The 18,883-nt window shown below is 33.7% G+C and overlaps 2 protein-coding genes and 1 long non-coding RNA gene across 3 annotated transcripts; all 3 read right to left on the reverse strand.

Annotated features, from left to right (window-relative positions):
• Nucleotides 1-9,623: 9,623 nt before the first annotated feature.
• On the reverse strand, nucleotides 9,624-12,156 carry LOC122582625 (probable WRKY transcription factor 26). Its single transcript, XM_043755042.1, has 5 exons — nucleotides 11,925-12,156; nucleotides 11,538-11,681; nucleotides 10,939-11,426; nucleotides 10,454-10,615; nucleotides 9,624-10,290 (listed from the first exon to the last, which is right to left on the reverse strand). Exons 1-5 carry the CDS (start codon nucleotides 12,135-12,137, stop codon nucleotides 9,843-9,845), a joined length of 1,455 nt encoding a protein of 484 aa, XP_043610977.1. The 5' UTR covers nucleotides 12,138-12,156; the 3' UTR covers nucleotides 9,624-9,842.
• A 1,887-nt stretch (nucleotides 12,157-14,043) lies between these two features.
• Nucleotides 14,044-16,142, reverse strand: LOC122582417. Its single transcript, XR_006321178.1, has 3 exons — nucleotides 16,001-16,142; nucleotides 15,154-15,585; nucleotides 14,044-14,526 (listed from the first exon to the last, which is right to left on the reverse strand). It is a non-coding gene; the product is annotated as an uncharacterized LOC122582417 (long non-coding RNA).
• Nucleotides 16,143-16,999: 857 nt separating this feature from the next.
• On the reverse strand, nucleotides 17,000-18,162 carry LOC122582416. The gene is made up of 2 exons (XM_043754807.1): nucleotides 17,774-18,162; nucleotides 17,000-17,503 (listed from the first exon to the last, which is right to left on the reverse strand). The coding sequence occupies exons 1-2, from the start codon at nucleotides 17,836-17,838 to the stop codon at nucleotides 17,254-17,256; spliced, it is 315 nt and encodes a 104-aa protein (XP_043610742.1). The 5' UTR covers nucleotides 17,839-18,162; the 3' UTR covers nucleotides 17,000-17,253.
• Between the last annotated feature and the right edge of the window lie 721 nt (nucleotides 18,163-18,883).

Consider the following 18,883-nt stretch of genomic DNA (forward strand, 5'->3'; position numbering starts at 1 on the left):
AGCCACGGTAAGCGCTTTCGTTTGCCCACCACTTGTCGTGTTGCGGGCATTTGACTTCCCAAGTACTTTTGTCTTCCCCGCAGTTGTCGTGATACAATTCGGCCCAAGTGCACTGGTCACCCAACGTGTGACCAGCGTTAAAAACGTCATCGACCACCCTCTTTATTTTCTTGATCTTATCCTACAGAAACATAGAAGATGTCTCTTCGTGCTTCGAGACCTTACGGCCTGGTGCTTGTATTGCCTCAAGCCGATGCTCGCATTGTCGCCTTTTCTCCCGTAGGTAACCCATTTGGTTAGAGACTTCAGTTTGAAGGAGAGTATCCTCTTTGATATCAGCCATGATTCTTGTTTTCATCTCATGTTCGGTCAGACGAGGTCGATGAACATTCTTGTTTGATGATGAGGACGCCATTTGGTTTGAAAGAGTGAGTGAGTTTGTAAAATAATGAAAATAGGAATGAGGTTGCAACTGAATTGTGATCTGGGTTGGTATTTATATACTGACAATCCAACTAGTCGTTTAGGGACTTAAAGTGTAAATGTTTTTGAATTTTTGGCCGTTTGAGGGACTAAAATTGTAGATATTGAATTCGAACGTTGGAGGGACTAATTGTGTAAATATTTTGAATTTTGAACGTTGGAGGTGCGTCTTTTAGTTTAGCTATAAATATTGGCTCCTTATCATATATTTCTTACCAAAACATAAAATTTTATACATCTGCAATAGCTTTTTCATCAAGAGTCCCTAAATATAAACCACCAATGACTGTCGATCAAGTGAATGACAGTATCATGGCTGATATACTCGACCACCAAAAGTCCAAGGAGGCACTTGTTGAAATTGGTCTAAAACTCACAGCGAAAAAGAAATGGTGTCCTGAACAAATCTGTTATATACAAACAGGGCATTGTACTGATCTTGAGTATCAATACTTCACTTATTTGCAAGGGAAGTACGACAAAATTCAACTTGCTATTGCCCGACTTGCTAATGCGGTTTTCACCTTCAACAAGTTCATCATGAATGCCAGAGCAGTCTATGAGATGAAGAAATAAGTTCTATGAACTATTATGTTGTATGTTTCTCTTTAATAAGTTTGTAATGTTTCTAAAGTATGAATAAAAGTCTGTTTTTATTAAATTACAAAGTACACATTACAATACATAAAACAAACTTAAATAAGATACATAACACATACTTAATTAAAATACATCAAACAGACTTTTTCATAAAACAGACTTAATTCAAACGAAAGTGGGCAACCGTGATAAACTACCTTAAACAATGCTCGTACCTAAATCCCTTCCCATAATTCCGACGGTACTCCTGATGCACCGTTGCATAGAGCATCTGATCCATATTGCCTTTGTGCATTCAATCTCGTATAGATTGCCGCAAACTACTTACATTCATTGTGAATTTTTTGGAAATGACCTAGTAGTTGAGATTTGCCCCTTGGACATTCAGTGGTGTTCGCGTTGAAGCTCTCAGCTATGTTGGTCCAAAAAGTGGCCTGGCTTGGGAAGTTAACCATTTCACTTTCATGTATCCAACACCTGCATAACAAAAGCTGTTCGGATTCACTCCAAATTTGTCTAGCCATATTGAAATAGAATGGTTTTGAGGAGGATAAAAATTGATTTGAAAGAAGTTGTTGTGATTTGAAATGACTGTGTTTAGTTGAGTATAAATAGGGGGGGAATAAAAAAACAAAAAAATACACTACCCGTTTTTTCCAAAATTCAAAATCAGTAAAACGGGCCCCACAAACTGATAACAATATAAAAGTTGATTTATTTTTTAAATTATATAATTTTGTTAAATATAAAATAAGAATAAAATAAAAGTTGAGGAAGAGGTGGGGAAGAGGTGGATTGGTAGTGAGTGACGAAGAGGTGTTTTAGGAGAGAGAAAAGCTGATGTGGCAGTGAGGAAAAGGAAGGGAGAGGTCCTCCATTGGCCGAGGCCTTAGAGATATTGGCAAGTCATCTGATGTCGTTTACTCGTTAAATCTCGAACTCTAGTACTTAAGCTCAATTAAAGAGGCTTAAGGCTATGTTTGGTACAAGTTTTTAAATAAATTTTTAGAAGCTATAGCTTTTTGTTTTAAACTAAAAGTTATTAAAGTGTTAAAAACTTTAGTTGGATGCAACTAGTTTTAACTTTTATTTGAAAGAAAAAGCTCCAAAATAAAACGTTACTTCAAGTAGTGTTTCAGGAGTTTTAAATTTTCTATAAAGCTTTTAAAAGTTACAGAAATACCTCTTGAAGTTGCAGCTCGTTTGATAAAGCTTTTCGATTGAGCTTAACTTTATGGTCGTTTGATATGTCGTATGCATATGTGTCTACTTGTAGTAGGAAAACTTGTGTTTCTTGACCGATGTGGTCGATGAGTGATTCATTTTCATTGTAATAGTTTGTCCCATTGCGTCACATTTTGTCTTTTTTTTTTCCTTCCTTATATCTGTGTTTTTTGCACACCTTTTTTTTTCCTTTTGGTTTCTTAATATCGATCTTAAATCAATATTAGTCTTTTTAGTTTGTAAAAATCCTTTTTCTTTTCTTTTCGATTTTGTTGCCCTACGTTTTAGTGTTTTTTTTTTTTTTCGTTTGTTACAACCTTTTTTTCCTTTTTGATTTTATTGCACTTTGTTTTGCTTTGATTTTCTATAATATATTTATTATATTCTTGTTTTATTGTACACTTTTTTTTAAAATTGGATTCTTGGTATTAAAAATGCCCATGATAATAGTTTTTCCTTTAATGTTTCAGGTCAAGTCAAATTGTGCCTGATATAAACCTTTCCGATATGACTAGAATGAGCCTTTTGATGTTTACGCGAGACGATGTCCAGACCAGGATAGTGGGAAGACGATGTTGTGATTTACACTCTTTGTGATGTGGTGCATTTTACCCCATTATTGATATATATTTATATATTGACCTTTTAGCGAAATATATGTTTTCTAACATGTACAGTGAACATCGTCTTATAAGGATAGTCAAGTTGAACTCAAGTGTCAATTTTATAATTGCAGAATTCGTTCCTCTAGGTACTTTTCCAAAGGTGATTGCATGCAATATTTAGAATTTGTAATTATAATAATGAATTGATGATATATTTACTTTTCATAAGAAATTTATACCTGTTTTTTTTACTGGACTTAATACGAAAGAAATAGTCACCACTCCAAGATCAATGAAACAAAAGACGCAACCCCACTTCCAACCTTTTTTTGCCAAACATATTCTATATACCTGTTATGGTTAGACTGCATAAAGAAACTGAGTGTTCTCAAAACACAATTGCCATCGCCTAAACTCTATCAAACCTGAATTCTTCAATCCTAGCTAAATGAAAGGTAAAAACGAATTCAACTTATATTTAGAAAAAAAATTAAGGTATGGAGATTTAAAAAATTAGATCTTTTTTCAACTCCCCAACCCCTACGTACCTTTTATCATGTGTTCGGTATACGCCCATAAGAAAACCATCAACAACATGCATATGATCCAAAAGGGGCTCACATATCCAAAAAAACATACACACCATATATTATAGCCGAACAGATGTAACATAAACATTGATATTGGAATCGAATGAATAAAAAAATATGATGTACATCCATAACTCCATCAATATTGATAAATCGTGAAGAAATTATGGTACTTGTCAAATCCAATCGCCGCTGTGTGAGTAAAGCAGAATAATCGACAAGACCGCCTCCATAATGAAATAAAGCGTGGATGTCGGTTGGTCCAGAGCTCGCGCAGAAAGATAAGAGAAAGACAATTTAATTAAAAAAGTATGTATTACTTCAAAAAGTACATAGAACTTTTCTAAAAGATGATTACTTATTTTGGAAGGAACGTTAACGGAATGTGGTGAAAACTCTCTTAAGACCACAATCTCGTCACCCGTTTGTAGCACACGCTACATAATTTGAAACTGCAAAAGTTCAAATCTCACAAAAAATTTAAAGTTGCGTATTATACAGAAACTTTCAAAAGAAGATGACTAGGAGCTTAGCTTGCTAGCGAGAAAGGGTGAGTGTTCAGTACGCTCTATAGCCTTTAATAAGGGCTAAGCCGCTAGGAATGGCTTGCTGGCCTGTTGGGAGAGTGGAACGAAGTGATTCTCGTTAGAGAAGCACGAGTGATACTAGATGGAACACTGCGAAGACATAACGAACTAGAATCGCAACAACCGTTCAGCAGATCGTTACAATAATGGTCAAGTTCAACACTTAAACCGCTGAACATTGGAGCATACAACTACCTATGCTTGAAGATCTAAAACAAGATTGAAATAAAAATCTTAGTATGCACCAATGTTCACGGTTTAGGTCTTGATCTTAATCAGTATTGTAACGATTTGCTGAACAGTTGTTGTGATTCTAATTCAACATGTCTTCTCGCAGCGTGCCATCTGGTATTTCTAATGAAATTTTCATTATTATACGCAACTTTAAAACTTTTGTTAGATTTTGAACTTTTTTAGTTTCAAATTACGTATCGTGTGTTGCAAACAGGTGACCATCTTTCAGGCCCATTAGAAAAATGGTGGTAGCACATGTGTATAGAATATGTTTGGCAAAAAAGCTTGGAGGTGAGGATGCAATTTTGTTTTACAAACATTGAATGGCTTTTTAGAGTTTTTTGGGGATTCTTTCACAATCTCAAATTCAAACATGGTTACTTTTTAAGAAAGATGTTGTTTGTAAAAGCTTCTTCCTTAAAACTTCTAATGGTTTTGTTAAATATGCCAATGATAATAGTTTTTCCTTTAGTTTTACAGGCCAAGTCAACCGTGCTCGATAAATCCTTTTCGGTATGACCAGATTCAGCCCTTTGATGTTTACGTGAGCCGAATGTCCATACCAAGGCAATGGGGAAACAGTGTTGTGATTTAGGCTCTTTGTGATGTGGTACGTTTTACACCGTTATTGATATATTTATATTGAATAGTTAACAAAATATATGTTTTTTAACATGTACACGGTTTAATAGTGTCATAAAAGGATAGTTGATGTGAACTCAAGTATCAATTTTGTAACTGAAGAATTCGTTCCTCTAGGTACTTTTTCATAGGTTATTGCATGTAAAATTTAGAATTTATAATTATAATAATGAATTGATGATATATTTACTTTTCAAAAAAAAGTTATACCTGTTTTTTCTTTAACATAATTTAATATGTTAGAAATAGCCACCACTCCCACGCCCATGTTCCAAAACATGTAAATTATTTGTTTGTCTATGGGTTCAGGTCTGAGTTTTGGGTTGGCTTAAATTATTAACAAACCTAAATTTGTTGCAGATTTATATGTATGTGATTGGATTTGCATCTTATTATAATAGATACCCCATAGACATAAACTAAATCAAATTGAGGTTTTTTGTTGGAAAGAAAGGAAAAGATTGTGAAGGATTTTAATTTTGTTGTGTTCTTGAGTTTTATTTAAAATAAACAGAGAAAAGAAATGGGAAGCTTTGGAAGGAAATCTAATACATTCTGTTTAAAACTTTTTCCTTATATTTTTGAGATAATTTGGAAAGAAGGAAAATCTACCCCTTCTTTTCCATTCATCTCTCTTCTCCCCTTTCCCCTTCCTTTAAGAAAAATCTTCAGAACACATGTTCTTGAGTTTTTTTAAAGGGAAAGAAAAAGATTGTGAAGGATTTTAAAAAAACGGTGTTCTTGAGTTTTATTAATTAAGAGAAGAAGAGAAAAAAAGGAAAGGAAATGAAATGAAAATAAAAGAGAATTCAATAGATTTTGTTAGCGCTAATTGCTTGAAAAGTACTCCAACTTTGACACTTTTGTTTTTATGTGGCCCCAACAAAAAAAAGTTCTATTATAAGGATTGAAACCGGGTAAAATGACTTTTGTGGGGCTCCGTACAGGTAGCCAGTAAAAAAATAATTTGAAACTCATTTTCTTTTTCTTTTTAATCCTTTATTATGACATGGATATTCCATGTCATTTATTATCAAATATCCAATTCCATGTCATCTAATATATGTTAGAAAAGAAAACATGTATAACAATCACTTTGAAGATTTGCCATTCCATTAAACTTAGATCTACATTGACTCACATATTTCAATTCTCTATATATCTCAGTATACAAATAATGTTATTTAGTATAAGGATCCATCCATCTAGTATCTACATCTATATCTTAACTATATGTCAATAATCTCTATAAAGATCGATTGATCTACATATATTCATCTATCTTAAATGGAAAAATCAAAGGAAGAGGATTTGATATTTCAAAATCCATCATCGCTGGTATGAGAAAATGAAACCGAATACGTTTCAAAATATCCCCAAATTCAATCTTTCAATCTATATCTACATATCGATATCGATACATCTTCTTATATGTATATAGATGGCACCATCTATATCTATACAATAACAATTCGATTATGGTGATTCGTGATTGCTGAAGGCGAACAAGAGAACCCCAGGAGAGGGGAATTTCTTTTTGCGCCTGCCTTGTTCCCCTCCCCACACGGACACCATCTCTCTTTTTCTTTCTGCCGATAAAACTCTTTAACCAAATATATCCCCACTTCTCAATAATGATAGTAATATATGGTGGGTGTTTATGATGTTTATGGTGGTGGTTATGGTGGATATTTCAAAGCTTAAAGTGATGAGTGTTTATAATTAGCCTTTAGCTTTGGTGTTAAGGAATGAGAAGATTATAAAAAAGAAAAAAACAGATATGTATTCTTGAATTTGAATAAAGGAAGTGATGAAGAACACTCAAAGTGTTGATTGGATAAAGGAAAGTGATGAAGGTTTATGTATGTAAATCCACAAGGAAAAGGAGTTGACAGATGATATGTTGAAAATAAGACTACAACCTGCTAGTTACATTACACATCAGCAAAATCAGGTTACCGCCCCACAAAAGTCATTTTACCCGGTTTTAATCCCTCTAATAGAACTTTTTTTTTGTTGGAGCCTCAGAAAAACAAAAGTGTCAAAATTAGAGCACTTTTTATGCAATTAACCCATTTTGTTATTAATATTTCCTTCCATTTTTTAGATGATTTGGAAGGAAGGAAAATCAACTTCTTCTCTTCTTTCTCTTCCTTTATAAAATAATAACTCAAGAACACATGCTTACATTGCCCCCTATAATATAAATCACTATGATTGTCTTAAGTTTACTATTCAGATGTTTTGCCTATCTTGACTTTCAATGGTGAATATATTATATAACCAATTATTTACATTCATATAGGAAATAAATTGGACACTCCCAATTATTAAAAGACATTCTACCAACAGATACAAAGCATGCAACCTAAACATCTATACAAACTAGAAGATAGAAAACCAATACAAAAGCGTAATGTATGTGCGAGAATGAGACCAAGATGCCTCAACTTTCACGATGCTCTATTCCTATTCACACGCAAATACATCCAAATCAAACACATACTTAGAGAATTCTCACATCATCAACAAATGCAGGTTGAATCTCTTGTTGTACATGTTTACAAATATAAATTTTAGTTAAGCAAAACGAGTCGTACAGGGTTTTATAAGTTCATGATTTTTTCGTTTATAATTTTATGTTTTCAAGTAGCTAACATTCTCAAGCACAAATAGTAAACCTGTAAAAAACACTTCAATCAACAAAACCAACAAAACAACAACACAATATTCCAAAAAATAACAGGTTTCATAGTGTGCGTGAGTATATATATCTATATAAATATTAAAACAGTAAGAATCCTAGCCTTTTAAGCTATCTTTCCTAAATCAAAGCTATGCTTAAATGTTGCCACATAAGATTTATCATATGTGGCATCTCCATGTTTTTTTTAAATTATCAATCTTTTTTATAGAAAATATAGTATAAATTAGAATATAGAAACTATAAAATTGGATATATCATATATGAAAAACAATATATTTATGGGATCGATCAACATTTATTTTGGCAAAAATATTACAAATCCACAAATTCTTACATACCCTTTATTATTATTATTGTTGTTATTATTATTATTTATTTATTTTTATTTTTAATAAAATCGTCACTTTGTACGTACGATTACAAATTCTATATTACTAAATCCTTATATTTGTTAGAATGTACGTACGATTACAAATTCATTTGTTATTGATTCCATTTGTATGTATTTAGGATGAATGTTAATATAATCTAATCACATTAGTAATTCTATAAAAAGGGTTTTTTTTAAGCTTTATTTTGTGTATGTATATAATTGCTATTTAACAAATAGTTAAACATTTATCAAGCTCTATGTAGCCAAAAGATTCAATCATCATGATGTGGAAATAATATACTCTATATGAACTAATAAACAATAATAGATGTATCAAAATAGGTTGGTTCAGAGTCCAAACATCTTCACCTAATTCTTGATCATATACCTTGGCACTCCGATAAATCGAATTCGCGTGTTTCAACTTTACATGTAGGTCTACACTACACTTCATTGTTTTGTTTTGTTGACCTAATTGTATGTTGCGGGTATTCGACCAAGTATAACAACGCTTTAAAGTATAGCCAAAGTCCTCAATGCCAAATTTCAACCTGAATTTGAGCTATTTGTATGTTAAAACATTATGCATGGAGTTCACATTACATAATCTATCATCTAAGTATTAGAGGTCACTACATTTTTCATGTTTCATAATATAGTTTATTATTATACTGTTTTAAACAAAATCCGCATATCGTGTGGGTAAAAGACCTAGTATATATATATATATATATATATATATATATATATATACACACATGTGTGTGTGTATTTACGATTACATACCTCTCATCAAAACGCAAATAAATATCTACGATAACAGGATTTGGGGGATCATTTTTATACAGAGAACCAAATCGCTGCCGAAATATAAAGAAAGTCATGAATAAATAATAATTTAAACATCAATTTGATAAAATGATAAACTTACAAACTTACATTAATTAAATCACGTTCCCAATGTACGTTGCACTAAAGTAGGATCCATGGAGTGATTGGATTAGGTTTTGTGTTTGAAGATAAACTAAGACAGAGTTTATACAGGTCTATAAAAGTGGATTTAGGGTTCATGATGGGTTTCGAAATGTTAAAAAATCAAATATCCCGACTCAATATAACAAAATTATAAAATAACAATGAAAAAATGATCAATCGGGCTATGTTCAAAGAAACCTAAGGCCCTATAACTTGTGTGTATAGTTCACAAAGTATTTAATAAAATTTTTAATAAAAATACATTTTATTATTATGTTCTATAAAAAAAATATCTATCACCATGAGCCAAAACCTTAGTGGTGTCCTAGTCTTCCCATGAGGGTCTTGGGACTAATCCTGAGGAGACAAGATTCACTCTTATTAATCGTCGTGACGTTTGACGGATTAGTTGTAGGTTGTCCTCCCTCCGTGATTCCCTGAACATTCGAATGGTAATCTTCCCGGAAAACGTAGATGCCTATAAGTGAGAAAAACAAACTCTGCTCATTCAAACGTTAAAAAAAATTATGTTCTATAAACTGGCTTGACATCTAAAAAATATCTTAAGAAATCATTAAACACGCCATACCCGTAACGTGAAGATTTAACTAATTTTGTATCATGAATTCATGATCTAAGGAAATACATGATATCAGGGTTTACAACAAACAAAAAAATGGCAAATATTCCTGCTTTAAAAGTAAAATAAAATAAAATAATGGCTATCAACATCAATAAGATCCTACATAATGACTTATATTTTCTATGAAGTCCGTGTATGTACATACATCAACAATTTAAGTTCTTGGACATCAAACAATTTCAGTATAGCAAGGAATCCAAAAAGTTGTCATCTGCTGGTTCGTCTTTAGCTCCGTTGAAAATGTCCTCTGAATTAGGTTGTTGAAATAGGTGAGCAGATCGTATGGATTTCTCAAATCCTGATAACCCAAAACCGTCGGGCTTTTGTTGCATTTCTATTGTAAATTGTTTTTGTGAGTATGTGGATAATCTGTATTCAGGATCAGGCAAGTTTATCATCGAGTTGCTAGGATTTTTGTAGAATAATTCTGACTGACTAAAGTTTACGGTAGCCATACTGTTGCTTGGGTCCATTGTAAGCATTGGTCGATGACCAGCACCACGAGCCATTGGCACGTCATGGTTGTGCCTCCCTTCGTAGGTCGTTATTACTGACCTCAAGTCATGAGAAGCTCGTTCCACCTGCTTTCTTACAAAACAACTGGTAGTGGTACACTTGTAATAGCTCCTACAAGAATTACATGAACAAATCAAATATTACATATGCTTTTGAATACATGTGGCTTTCTAGCAAAAAACCTATCTTTACACCAAATTTGCTAAAGTTCCTCTTTATGCAAACCTTGTAGTAAACTTAATTATATAAAAGTAACATAATCAAGACTAATTACCTTGGATTTGGATTCCCTTTAACCGCTTTTTGACCATATTTTCTCCATCTATATCCATCATCAAGTATATCAATGTCACTAATGGTTTGAACCACAACCCTTGGCTCTTTTACTGTCCTACTTCCTTCTATCGATATTCCTTCACTTTCACTTTCCATCTTTCTAGTAAAATAGTTCAACAAAACAATAAATAAATTATAATTGTCAAAGGCTTTTGTATTAAACATAATCTCCATGCATAGTAGGGGGGAATGGTTTTGCAACAAAAATAAGAAACTATAAACTAATGAAGGGTTGGTTATCTCGTTTAACACTTACAGAATTAAATATGGTAAGTTTATTAAATATTTATTTAACTCAAATATCAACGAAAAGGTTATGAGGTCAAATCCGAGGGTAAAAAATGTTTGAATTAATGTATTTGATGTTGATATCGCATTTCTAAAAAAAGCAAAAATATGAAGTTCAAACCCAAGGGAACTCACAATCTTTTAGCATGAGCTTCATCTTCTTCAAACTCCTCATCTCCTACCGAAATTGATGAATAATCGTGGATTCCAAGGAGACCCCTTTGGCCCGAACCATTAGTTTGATTTTGGAAATCATTAGATTGATTAACTAAAAGTGAACTACTCGCACCCAATGAATAAGATGATCGTTTAGCATAATGTGGTTTCGGGTGATTATGGTTTCCCTTATAAACAATCTTCGTAACATCCCCATCTAAAGATATCTCAACCTTCTTTCTCATTAAACAATCTCGATACGTACACTTGTAATAACTTCTTGGATTTTCACTAGCTTTCACTACTTTTTGCCCATATTTTCTCCAACTATATCCATCATTTAACTTTTTTTGTGTAGATTGATCACTATAGTTGCTATAATCACCTTGGGCACTCTGTTTCAGAACAGAGTACTCTGTTTTCACCAAGCTTTCTTTTCTTTCAATTCTTGGTTGCTGATACATTTCCTGAAAAGATTCAATCCAATTACATATACCCATATAGATTTTAATCATTTTATGTAATATTCTGCATTAAAAATTGTTGCTTGATGGAAAAAATGGGATGAAGAAAGTTACTGTTGGTGGGCTTGATTGCGGTTGAAATTGGAAATCTGTGTAATTGTTGTATTCTTTCTTGATACCATGTTCTTTATTTTGATAGTTGGCTGTCCAATTAAAGGCAGGTAGTGAGAAAGAACCGGTAGTTGGAGATGGTAAAATCTGCAAGCAAATGGTAAAAAGAAAGTTAATACTTTGATTTGGGTATAATGATTAAGAATGGTTCAAAAGTTCAAAACTTGTGATTTGGGTGTTCCATATTTACATCCCATTTGATTACCAATATGTGTACAAATTTTGGTAGAAAAAAGTTTCTGCTTGATCATAGTTAAAAACAGGCTTACAAGCCATTAATAAAGGAGTAAAAATTGTTAAAAAAAAAAAAAAAAACACAAAGTGACTTACATGAGAAGAAGAAATAAGAACAGGGGAGTCAAGGAGGTCAGCGGCAGTAAGGGCGCCGGAGAAAGGAGAATAGGAAGAAGATGAGAACACTGGTGAGGAAAAGGGAAGTGAAGATGGAGACCTTGACTTGAATTTTGGTACACTTCCGGTCACGGTGGATGGTGGTGGTGGTGAGTTGGATGGTGATTCAAAAGAGATACCTGAAGAAGACATGAGAGGATTGTTGGATGGCAAAACAGGGGTATGAGAAGCTTACAAGAAGTATATAAAATATATAAGTTTGTGTATGGAGGAAGGGAAGAAAATTGGAGGGAGCAAAAGTCAAATGTGGAAATGTACCCAATCCACAAGTATTTACATGGAATGTCACTTGACCCCATATGTCAAGGCTTCATATAATCTATTTCAGTTAACATCTTCTTGGAAAGATATTAAGTTAATACAAATCTTCATTTCATTGTCGGTATATAAAAATTATTAGTAGCATGGATATTTTACTTTAAAGCCTAGATCACCGTCAGGATGACTTAGTGGTATTCTTGTTTCTCCACAAAAGATTTCAATTTGGAAACATCCCTAAGTAGATATTTTGAAGTTGGCCACGTAATGGTCGAAAACGATCATCAGAAGCCTGATTTGTCGTTGAAGTTGGCTATATAATGGTCGAAAACGATCATGAGAAGCCTGGTTTGTCGCGTACATATGAGTCAAACATACTCATCATCTCTATGCAACTCTTTCGCATTTACCCATTTACTTGAAACTTAAAAGGATTCTCGATGAAAAAGTAAGTTTTATCAACAAGGAATTTCATGAAAGGATAAAGTTTAAGCATAATATGTAGTTAATGGTAGAAAGTTAGTTTGCACCAATAAGTTAATTAGCTTTTCCAATAACAATTAGATTAATAGTGTAAGTTAATTTGTATTTATCTGGTGTGCCAAATCTCAATATCACATCAATGTAATTATCTCAATATCCAATAATCCATATCCGATGCTATTGTCTGTATCCGGATTACAAAATGACTGAAAAGAACAAGTCTTGGAAATGGTGGTTTTCTAAGACATAAAACATAATTATATTGGATTATCCACTTAATCATGCAAATTATTTATATATAACAAAGTCTAAGTGGGTCAGTCTAATGGTTGGGGCTTGAGAATAATAAAGAGACTCATATTAAAGATAAAGGCTGTATAAGACAGTATTGGACTTTTGACTCGTGGAAGACGGTACTGAGTGTTACCTACTTACAAAGTTTAGGAAGAGGATCCGTTCTTGACTTTAGCAGCCACCCTACGTTACATTGACAATAAGAGTGCCGTACTTAACCCACCCAATTCAGTACTTCTGCCATACTTACATTTTAGGGCAATTTCAAGCAACCATTGACAATGGAAGTGCCACCCAGAAGGTATGGAACATGTGGTTTACTTCTGCCATCTTTACATTTTAGGGGCTTAGGGCAGTTTTAAGGAAATTGCTGCCTACAATGAAACATGTGTGTACTTCTGCCATCTTTACATTTCAAGACTAGCCTTGGACAATAAGAGTGCCGCCCAGAAGACGTGCAAAATGTGATCATCCCGTATGAATCTCTTCTGGACAATGCCATGGCAGCACTGGTCACAGTGGTCACGTATCTATATCCGGGCATTCAACATTTGATATGTTCTAATTTGAACTCAACTTGAAAACAACCTATTGAATAATTGATATATAATATGGTTAAAGTTGTGGCCTATGGAATAAACTGGGAGCATGAAACATGACTACAGTCTTACATTACAACTATTTAGAATTTAATACCGGCTAAAATCAAGTTCAAATGTAACACACACAAAGTTAATATTAAACTAATAGAGATATTGTACAGAAGTTAACTGATAGGATCGTTCCTACCCGAAAATGTCAAAAGTATCAAGTTACAACGGAAAAACTTGAGTTACAGACACACCCCTCGAATCTGTTCGTTGAGCAATTCCAGTTTGCAATCACGATACAGGTACACCACGTGACTACAAAACTAGACTCCAAAGTTCACCACCCAAATCTGCCACAATTTAGGCTAGCATTGAAAAATTACTCCCTAACAGTTTTGTTTGAAAGAGAATAATGAATAAACTTAAGCCAAAAGAATCTGCCACTTTCATTCCATCGTGCATACAAATACCAGAAAAATAAAACTGCCCACTACTTGCTAAATAATAGGCAATATGCTGAATTGACAAATTCAAACAACTAAAAAACTAAAACAAACTTCTAAATTAAAAGCAAACTTCACGTGTAGCATTTTCTTCACTTTTGGGCTTAAGTGACCCAATTAACATCACTTGGGCTGCATATTGAACACCGAATTGATCTGCTACAAGGTTTGATGTTTCTGTGCTCAAATGGATATCATTAACATGTACTCCTTGGAGATCTATAGCCTTTGATCAAAGTACAGACATTTATCATGGTGTGCTGACATTATAACCAGATGAGTGAACTTTGTCATATTGATTTCTTAAATCAAGAATGATAAGTATCACGTCTATGTCCTTCAGAAGCGGGTTGCTGGATATAGATCTTTGTGGGATCACTTGGATCGACATACCTGCTCAAACAAAAATGAGAAAATTCCGTTTTGGGATGTGTGTGCACTGCGTACGTAAAGTTATTCCAAAGATGCAAATAGAACTTTAACTCAATAGATTTGGTTCATATCTCGAGTGTGTAGTACTAATTGCAATATGAGCGCCTTGGGTAACGGGCCAAGCCATCGGGTCAGATTTGGTTAACACAAAACACTTATATTTCTGTAGATTCTTTCTAAAGCAACTGTTGTGCTAATGATGACTACAAAATCAAAATTGTTTCAACAATAATCTAAATTTATACTAAAACTATTTAGGAACCCTTACAACTGTTCAAGTGTTGGTTGGTAGGGATAAGCGTAAACTCCCAAATCCCGGTCCCGGGAAGTGGTACCGAGTCCCAAGTGGGACCGGGACTGGTACCCACTTTCGTAACTTCTAAGATCGGTGCCTATTAGTCCTGACTTTTATGGCTATAAGAGAGTTAAATGGACGACTTAGTTAGTGGTATCTGTTATTCCTTTAATTTTATTAGCTTTGCTTTTTCTTCGTTATAATTTTCAAACAATAGTGTAAACTAAGATGTATACATTATGATGCTTGTGATAATATGATATTGTTTTATATTCCCTTTGCATGTTTTCTACCTTTTGTTGTCTATCTGCAAAATGCTTCATCTTGTATGACTAAACCATTCCCTACAAGACTGAGATTGCTGTTACAGCCTACTATAAACTCAGACATCATAACATTAATCAAACCAATCCAACATCAGTATGAAAATAGAGAAGCAATGCCTGTTGAGATAGCCAACTCATAAAAGTTGGTGATTTTCCAGATACGGATATGTTCAAAGCTCGGACATCATAACACTAATCAAACCAATCCACACTTTGTCACAGCCCGAACCTTTGATTCCAAACCTTGAGGAGTGTACTTATCGGGCTTTCGCTTCTCTCTATCACTCCTCCTGAGTCCTCATGCTTCTGGTTAATCATCGCTTGCTTCATCATTGCTTACTATATTATATCCTTGTTCATCTATTGGTGCATTAAGCTTTGGATCATTTAGTGCCTCATCTTCATCATTCAATGCATACAATTTTAAGTAAGCAAAGAAAGTCAGCGGATTATGATTTTGAGTTATGGCACAATCAAGAAAGCAAGCAACATAAAACTAAAACATAACAAACAACCACCACAAAAGTAGAGGTTAATATGGCACCATTTTCATCATATTGTGCTTCTTCTTCATTATCATATGGTGCATTATATTTTTGTTCATCAACTAGTGCATTAGGTTTTGGACCATTTTCTCCTCATATTTATCATTTACAGTATACATATCAAAGTAAGCAAAAAAAACCAACCGATCATGATTCGAGTTATAACATAATCAAGAAAGCCAACAACATAAAACTAAAACATAACAAACAACCACCACAAAAGCAGAGGTTAATATAGAAATAACCATACCGTGGAAAATGATATTTACCTAAACAAAAAAAAGACACAAATTCTTTATCGATATACTATGCCTGTGGCTGATGATGTGTAAGCTTTTCAATGATCATAGAAGAACAAGCCAACTAGATATATTTTCTTTGTAACAAAAAATAGAGTATATATCTATAAGCATATCCTGCCGAACACATCAAAGAATGTTGACCACAAGATAACTTATACCACCTACATATTGCCCCACTCATATATGGTTGAATGTGATCATGTTTTAATAAATCGCATGTTCGGAAATAGTTTAAGCCTACGGGGTCACACGAAATGACACGATAACTCTATATTATTAATTAGTATATTAAAGTAATATATTAATTAATTAGATCACGAAATGATTAATTTAAATATATTAAGGGGTTAATTATATTTAATTAATTAAATGGAGGATTAAAATGTGAAAATTAGAAAATAGATTTGGACCCTAATTTTGTAAGGGGGGCCGGTTCTAGTTAAGGCTTTGAAAGCCTTAATCTAGCTTATTTTCCAAGTAAACTTTAACCTAATTATACCCTATAAATAGAGGGTTAAATTAAAAGTTTTATATACAATTCACACAAGACAAAACCTCCTCTTCTCTTTTCTTCTTTCTCTAGGCCGAAAACAAATCTATTGCCTCCAAATTAAGTTCCATTCGTGGAACTTATATCAATCATATACTAATGTCAAGTTGGCATTAATTATGGGTTTTAGTTTTGTTTGTCGACAACAAATTTGGATACATGGGTTTTCGAATGGAAGGGAGATAAACAAAGGGGTTTGTTTGGTTCGTGATCGGGGTACTAGCATACGGTATAAGGGGTATCTAGTGTGCGATCGTAGAGGGGTTTTGCTTTAAACCCTAAACTAATAATAATCTTATTATTAATAATACTATTGGAAGCTTTGCGCAAATGTACACGTTTCGATTCTCTCTTTGTTAATTAATTTGATTGCATATATGTTTCGATTTCTTCCGTTGCGCTTATTCGTGATCATGTATGATTATATGCTTATATTCTAACAATATATACAGTTCAAGTATATACAATAACACTACTAGGAACTCATCAAGAGATCGAGAATCCAAATATAAAATTATAAAACAAAATATAGTACTATTACCATCGAGTAGTGTCATAAAACAGGAAATCTAGACTTCGTTTGTGTCAACATCACACTCCTTCGCTTTGTCATCACCCTCCATCAGAGGAGCGGCCATATCCTCTCTGGCTTCAACCTCCATCAAATCCTTTATTGTCTTTTTCTCCTCTTCACTCTCTCATGTGTCTTTTCCTTTTCACTTTCATGCATCTTCACCTCTTCACCTACATGTGTCTCCTCATCATCTTCCAAAGCAAGACATCCACATTCCTCGAAATGAATGTTTTTGCTAGAGGAACTTTTAAGCCTCCGTTGTCTTCCTCTACTCATTAAAAATTCGGCTGAACCATATTCCCCACTTGAAAGCTCAGCTTTCCATTGAACGATAAGAGGCTTGTTCCTTGGAATGTGAAAATGAAACATAACCAATACGCAATCGCAATATAAAAGGAGAAAAATAAACCACTAAAACGTATAAATGAAAACAATGAAATTTTAAATGAAAAAAAAATATTTAGAGGTTGCCTGGCAAGGGGTTTTTATTGGGGGTAAGGAATGAGAAAGGGAATGAATACTAGTGCTTGGTTGTTGTAGAAAAGATAATCAATACTTCAAAGTGGGCAGTAGAGCATTACCCAATAAATTAAGGGGTAAGGTAATCATTACTCACAATTCACAAATCTTTTCTTCTCTCCATCTCCTTTCTTTGCCTCTGTTGGAATCTACCACTTCCATCCGACGTCAACTCCAACCGCCGCCGACGCCACCTCCGACCGCCGCCATCCGACAGCGGCGGTGGTTAGATTTTCCGGTGGTTCAGTGGTATTTCTTTCTTTCTTCTTGCTACTACTGGCACACACACATACATACACCTTTTTTTGTTTGCTGGATCATGAAAGCTATTAGTATTGTTATTATAATTATCACCAACCATATGGAGTTTTCCCTTTTCTTCTAATAAATATACACATACTGCTTTTCTTTTTTTGCCAGAAGCTACAAGTTGTTATATTAACATTGTTATTATGAATTTTTGAGATTTATAGAATTGTGGTTAAATTGGATCGGCAGTAATGAAAGAAAGAAGTGAAGAAATTGATATAATAATGAAAAGATGTATGGAAACTGTGTGAGAGAGAGGAAGTAGTTCGTAATATTTTTCTCATATAATGATAATATTCTTTAGGTATAATGACAGGATTCCTTACCCATTACTTAGCATCCCCTTAATTTATGTACCATAAAGAATGTGAGCGGCCCACAAAATAAGAATCTGGATTAGTAGGTTCCTAGGCTTTCTTGCCCATGGAGTTTTTTACCAAATAAAACCACATATTCACACCATTTGTATTCTTTGCTGACAAACTCAAATGGAAGTGTTATCAAGATTTCCCGATTGATTTTCTAATTTTTCTGGCGAGCAATCATAAGTGATGAAATAAAAAGAAGAGAATCAGCTTCAAACACCTGATTAAATCTTGTGGTTGTTTTAATTCTGTCTACAACCTTTGACATGTTTAATGAGTTTTCACTATGTTTCTCCAATTCTTTTGCAAATTAGTGGCATATTTCGTCACCCAACAATGCTGAATATTTTTGGACCCGAGTGGGAAACCAAGTATTTCATGGACTGTCATGCGGTCAATTTGGATCTCCCCTCTCAGCGTGACAAGAACCATCTTGTTCTTTTCTAGCAGGTCAATAACACACCGGACAAAATCTGAAGGGATTTCGTTGGGAGTGAGTTTCAAAAGACACCCGAAACCCATTTCAGACACGA

The sequence above is a fragment of the Erigeron canadensis genome, chromosome 9 (genome assembly GCF_010389155.1).
Source record: "Erigeron canadensis isolate Cc75 chromosome 9, C_canadensis_v1, whole genome shotgun sequence".
Lineage (NCBI taxonomy): Eukaryota > Viridiplantae > Streptophyta > Magnoliopsida > Asterales > Asteraceae > Erigeron > Erigeron canadensis.